Source organism: Nicotiana tabacum, chromosome 7 (genome assembly GCF_000715075.1).
Source record: "Nicotiana tabacum cultivar K326 chromosome 7, ASM71507v2, whole genome shotgun sequence".
Classification (NCBI taxonomy): Eukaryota; Viridiplantae; Streptophyta; class Magnoliopsida; order Solanales; family Solanaceae; genus Nicotiana; species Nicotiana tabacum.
In genome coordinates, this window is record NC_134086.1 from 159,955,542 (window position 1) to 159,961,634 (window position 6,093).

The 6,093-nt window shown below is 33.9% G+C and overlaps 1 protein-coding gene across 2 annotated transcripts; it reads left to right on the top strand.

The window, feature by feature from the left end:
* Positions 1-1,330: 1,330 nt before the first annotated feature.
* On the top strand, positions 1,331-5,870 carry LOC107805839 (uncharacterized). 2 transcript variants are annotated; one of them, XM_016629928.2, is made up of 7 exons: positions 1,331-1,470; positions 1,994-2,370; positions 2,673-2,845; positions 2,933-3,013; positions 3,584-3,659; positions 3,747-3,839; positions 5,598-5,870. In XM_016629928.2, the coding sequence occupies exons 2-7, from the start codon at positions 2,010-2,012 to the stop codon at positions 5,732-5,734; spliced, it is 921 nt and encodes a 306-aa protein (XP_016485414.1). In that variant the 5' UTR covers positions 1,331-1,470; positions 1,994-2,009; the 3' UTR covers positions 5,735-5,870. The 2 variants fall into 2 exon arrangements, with proteins under 2 accessions (XP_016485414.1, XP_016485415.1); XM_016629929.2 differs by lacking the exon at positions 1,331-1,470 and adding an exon at positions 1,483-1,567.
* The last annotated feature ends 223 nt before the right edge of the window (positions 5,871-6,093 follow it).

The window sequence follows — 6,093 nt, forward strand, 5'->3', positions numbered from 1 at the left end:
TTGTTTAATTTATCTTTATATGTATAATTATGTTTATATAATATATTTACCTAATTAATTTTTTCATCTTAACTTTGACATATAATTTTGAAAAATTAATTATCGTGCATCTATTTTTTTATGTAAATTTGGTACTTAATTTTATTATGAGTTATAATTGTATAACAAAGATATAACCATCACAGAAAATTAAAGGTGCAAATATAAAATTACTAAATTGAAATACATTAAAATTGGAAATACATTAAAATTGAAAATATATTAAATTAAAATACATTAAAATTGTATCGCAATGATTTCACTTTTATTTTAATTATTAGTTAATCTATAATAATTTCTTACAAATTTTATTATTTAAAATTTTATGGAATTATTTTAATGGAAATTACAAATTAATGAAAATAAAAGATGGAATTTGTTTAATAAAAATTAAAAAATAAAAATAAAAAATAATAATATAATATAGAAGAAAGAGAATATAAAAGAAATATTCTTTATGGGGAGAAAAAAATGGGGTAAATGTTAGAGATGCCCTAAGGGCGAATTCGGATATAATTGGCCTCCAATGCGGGTACCGGACACGGGACACCGGGTGGAAAACCAAAAAGAGAGAGTGAGCGAAGTTAAAAAAAAAACAAGAGAAAATGACAAAAAAATGATTTTGTATGTTTGGGATAAATTAAAAGTAGATCCTTAAATATACTTCTAATCAATTTTGGTCCTTTAAATTTGCCAAAGACTAAGTATTTTTTATTTCAGTAAAAAAAAATTCGTAAGTTTTATCTGTTACATTTGACAATAATTGCCCAACAAAGACAATTAGCAGAAACACACATTTAAAAATATAGTTTTGTGCTATTTTTGCTATGTTTCTAAAGTATGCTGCAACTTTTTGTTCCTAGTCTTGGAATTGTGAAATTGTTTTTAAGCCCATTGTCTTTGGACATGCACCATAGCCTGGATATGCGATGCACCATGATCTGGAGTCAATGAATTCATAATTACTCTGAGCTTATTCATATGTTATATTTATGTACACATAATTAGAATGACTAATAATAAGTTCAACTGAACACACAAATAATATTATTCTAATAGAAACAATTGACTAGTGTGTTTATTTTAGAGTGTGCCAAAATGGTTGATAGTATTCCACTAATAATGATTATTTATTTCCTCACTCAATATTTATTAAACTAATTTAATATTTTGCACAATTAATTTTTTATATTCCTTGTTCATTCAAACACCAAAAAAAAGATAAAAAGGAATGGTAAAAGAGAGACCTGGAAGGTTCTGAGTGCAAGGAGAGAAATAGAAAATGAAAGAAAATGGAAGGATCTAGGCTCCGTGTATTCTGACCTCTCTACAACTCTCCAACACGTGTCACTCCTCAAATATAAATCTTAGTCCCGCACATTATTTCATCCCCTCTCATAAAACAAATTTATTCTCGACTCTGCACCTAAGGTAATTCAGTCTCTTTTTTGGTAAAGGGAATTAGCAATCTATGTTTAGTGTTTCTGCTGCTGTTTATTGTTTCAATTATCTTCTAGTCATGAAACTGGTAAATTCTGCACTAGCTCTATCATTTACTAAATTGAACTTAAAAAGTTCAGTTAAGAGTATCATTGCCTAAAATAGAGGTTCCAATCATTAGTTTCTCGTTAAACTTGTGCTTTTACCAATTCCTAAACTCATGATATCCTCATTATTGTAAGAATGTAAGTGTCCTACTTTCATATATTTGACAAGGTTTCTAAAAATCAAGGTTCAAACTAGCTTTTGTGGTGAATTCTTTCAAGTGTTACAGTATTGTATTACTAAGTAGTAAATTAGGAGCTGAGACGTTGTTGATATCGATACGTTAATTGACTATGAGATTGTAATTGCTGCACATTACTAAATTATGATGCATCCTATTGCCAATCATTCTTAACCTTTTCAATAGCTTTAAATGGCTAAGCTGTTAAGTTTCCGGTTCTGGAACTAGGGTTTGGTGTGAGAATATGCAGAGAGAAAGAGGTGGCAGTGACAATTTCAACTCCTTCAGCAGTCCATTTGATGGATTTGGAGGCATGATGTCTAGTATATTTGGAGGAAGAGACCCATTTGATGACCCGTTCTTTACTCGCCCTTTTCCTAAATTGTCTCAGTCTTCCATGTTACATCCAACAACTCCTGCTGATCACTTGCAGCAGTTTGCTAATTCCAATGGGCCGGTCATTCAAGAGATAGATATGGATGATGAGGGAGAAGTAGAGCTAGAACCAGCGGAGGAAGATGGCGTTAATGGCTCCGAGGAGGAAAGAAATAGGGATTATGCTAACAGAAATCCACTTGTTGAACATCCTGAAGACCCAACTGATGGTAACTTTTGGTTGTTTTTATGTTATCTGTCCATAATTGGTACTCCTTTTGTCTCATTTTACGTAGCACTGTTTGATTGAGGATATAGCTTAAGAAATATAGGAAACTTTTGAGACATTAATTAATTAAATGCGAACTACTAAAGTTGCCCTCACTACCAACAAGTAAGTGATAGGTGGAGAGAGTTTCACATGTTCTTGACATCTTTTTTAGGATAGACTAAAAAAGGAGTGACACATAAAATGAAACGGAGGAAATAACATTCTTGCTGGTGGAAATCATTAGTTGTACTTATGTCGCAGACCATAGCAAGAGCAAGAGCGTAAGCAAAGACGTGACTCGGAGAATGGAAGATATGAATTTGGAAAGAACAGAATCCAAGACTCAAAGCGCGAGCTATAGAAGAGTTACATATGGTGGAATAGAGGGGGCATATTACACTGCCACCACCACGCGTAAGACTGGAAGTGATGGAGTATGTTCTCATCTCCTTGATGTCTTGTTCATCTGGCTGAATAAGTGCGTTTTTCCTGATTCTAACAGTGCATATATTATGAAACAGAGGGTGCTAGAGGAGAGCAAGCAAGCAGATAGAACAACTGGTCAAGCAACACATAGAATCTCCAGGGGTATCCACGATAAGGTATAATACATTTTATTAGTCTTTACTTTTGGCACTGTTATTAAAATACTTGAAGGACTTGTGATGTTTTTTATGTTTAGAAGCTTATTAAGTCGAAAACATACACTATTTTCAAGATAACATCTATGAGTCTCAGTGAAAAATGGTGGACCTCCAATACCTTCTAAATTATCTACTAGAAATTATGTAAATTTGGATGGATTTAACAACCAAAGTATGGAGTTCGTAACTTTGTGAACATTTTTAAAGGAGTCTTAACACTTATCTTCTATGCTGAGAACAGAGGCGTTAGTAGTTAATAAGAGTGACTAATCGTATGTGTCTGCCATTCATGTGGAAGATAGAAACGAGTCTGACTTTTCTCATATGAATTTGCGAGAGTCTTGCATTATTTCACCTGCGTTAGACATTGGCAGTTACATGATAATCTAATAGATTGCTCCATTTGTGTAGTTAAAGATATGTGCAATCTCTGGTTGAATTCTAGCCTTTTCCTTTACTCTGTGAACTGTGGCTTCATCTTGCCGGATAGAGAAAAGTATCTTATTCACATTCTTCTATCATTCCTAGGGACACTCCTTAACAAGGAAGCTTGCCTCTGACGGCAAGGTGGACATGATGCAGACATTGCATAATCTAGCAGAAGGTAGCATCTTCTTGAATATTACTCAGGTGTTCCACTTCTATGTTCCATTCGACAGCAGATTTCACATGTTTGTCTTTTGTTTTGCAGATGAATTAGCTGGCTTTAAACAGACATGGAATGGCAATGCTGATAGGCATATTCCTGGATGGGAGAATGGGTCTGATTTCCATGCAAATGCAGGTTAGTGAGAAAAGGAAACGCCTTTCTCTGCTGATCATGGCAAATAGATCTGATGGATTACATTTGCACATTTCCGACGGAGTATTGACTCTTCTCAGTTAAACTATCTTTATTCCTTATACAGCTATGTTAGACTTAGGGTTTTTCCCCCCAATCATGCTAGACTTAGTTTGACAATGTTCTTAGTTTATGTATTTTACATTGCTATCGCTAAACTTTATTAGCTGTCTCATTTGAGAGGGCATGAAGAGAGTTTAGGTAACTTTGTCGATATAGGGCGTGGGAGTAACTGTGTAGGGAATTACTTCACCACCTCTCATCAAACAATGACACAGATGAAGGGAGGTAGACTTGACCTTACCACTAGCTTTTTAGTTAGCACTTCACAATGAGCCTAAGCAAATGATATTTCATGGTTGAGGCGTTGAGCATGGGTGAAATTAATTCCTCTGAAACACACTTGTGGAAGAGATCACTTTATGAAAAACACTCAAAAAAGGTAGAATTCCATTATTTATGATGCCGTGAATTTTTTAATTTAGTGTGGTAGCTAATTTTCGCAGCAAGTGGTAGAGTTTGTTGGAAAAATAATTTGCTAACTCAAAAAGAAATATTCAAATTAATGTCTTGGTTCATTCTTTTAATATTATTTTAATAGATTTTTATTATACCAATCAATTGAATATATTTTAATATATATAACTGAATATTTGAATAGCTTTGAATATAACAATTTACTAACCTTAAATGGCTATCATTATGGCTTTAAGAAAATTGATGTTTATAACGTTTTGCCTTTAATGTTAGTAACGTCTCTTATTGAGAAGATTCTTTAATTTTGTAACGTTTTTGGCAACAATCAGATGTCCATATTTTGGATTATATATAAGTATATGTTTGTGTTCATTTGGATGGAGTGAACAAAGTTAAAACTTTTCTTCCCTTTTCTTTTGTGATGGGTTTTCTTTTATTCAATCTTTGTTGTTTCTGCTCCTAGTTATACTAGCTACAAGAGCTTGTTGAATCCTGGGGATACGCCTAATTTTATTTATCACGGTATGGGCGAAATATCCTTAAGGACAGTGTCTTTGACACGCCTCAAGCTAAATCTTATTTTCCATAATAATCATCCAATTTTTCCAACAGAGTTCCCCCGGTTAGTAAATTGAATTTTGAAGTTTTTCTAGTTTAGCGCTTCACTAAAAGATTACCTTATTCGTTTTAGATGAAAAATCCTTTTTAAAGCAGATTCTGGGCAAAAACTGTTAGAAGCTGCAGCCCTTAGATTTGACATTGCAGCAAATATGTAGCAGGAGTTGTTTTCAATCTCTTAGGAATTACCATACTAGTTTGATACACTCTTTGCTTGTGATTTACTGCACGCTTAGGTGGGAAGAATTAGACAAACTTTGTGGGCTATTATCTGTTTGCTTACGAAGTAAATCGCTACTTAAAGAAGCAAGCACAAAGATCATGCCTGCTTGAAATCTAGCTCTTGTTTACCCCATGCACTGGTACCAATTCTACCATTCGGGCCCAAAGTCTGACAGAAAGCTAAAACAAGCAAAGCGAAAAGTGGAACCTTGTCTATGTCATTCAGTGACCTGCTAGTTTCTGTTAGCCTTTCAGGATTTTGCTGGATGAAATTTTCCTTTCATTTTTTTTTTTTGTTTTTTGAAAAGGATGAATTCTTCCTTTCATAGGAAGAAGCTTAATGCATGTGTGATCCCTGTAATGTTTGCTGTTTGGTTTATGCAGGAACAAGTAATAATTGGTTGACCAACTGGGATCCTAGATTCAAAGATCCATTTAGTGGTCTGAGACGTAATAGCAGTACCCAGCCTGCGAGTCGAAGTGGAAAACCAAGAAACATCGTCAGGATCAACATTGAGTGAATGTACCTAATTCGGTAGCGATTTGCTTAGGTTTGAAGGGCATGTTACTGATCTGTTTCTGACCTTAGTTCCTTTTTTTTTGGGTCATTGTAATACTAGTGTTGCCTATTTCATGTATGCCTCTGCTTATTATCCACATGGTGCGTTAACTGGTGTTAAAGCCTCCATCCAATATTAAACGTCTTGTCTCACTCACTAATCATTTAAAAACTGGAATAGCATGTTTTAGGAGTGAACTAACAGCGTACATTTGTCAAGGAAAAGGAAAAAGAAGAAAACAACTTTACGCATTTTAGAAGAAGTTTTAAATGTATTTACTGGACATCGACAGCTGCATCAGTAGTTTTGAGCATCAAGTT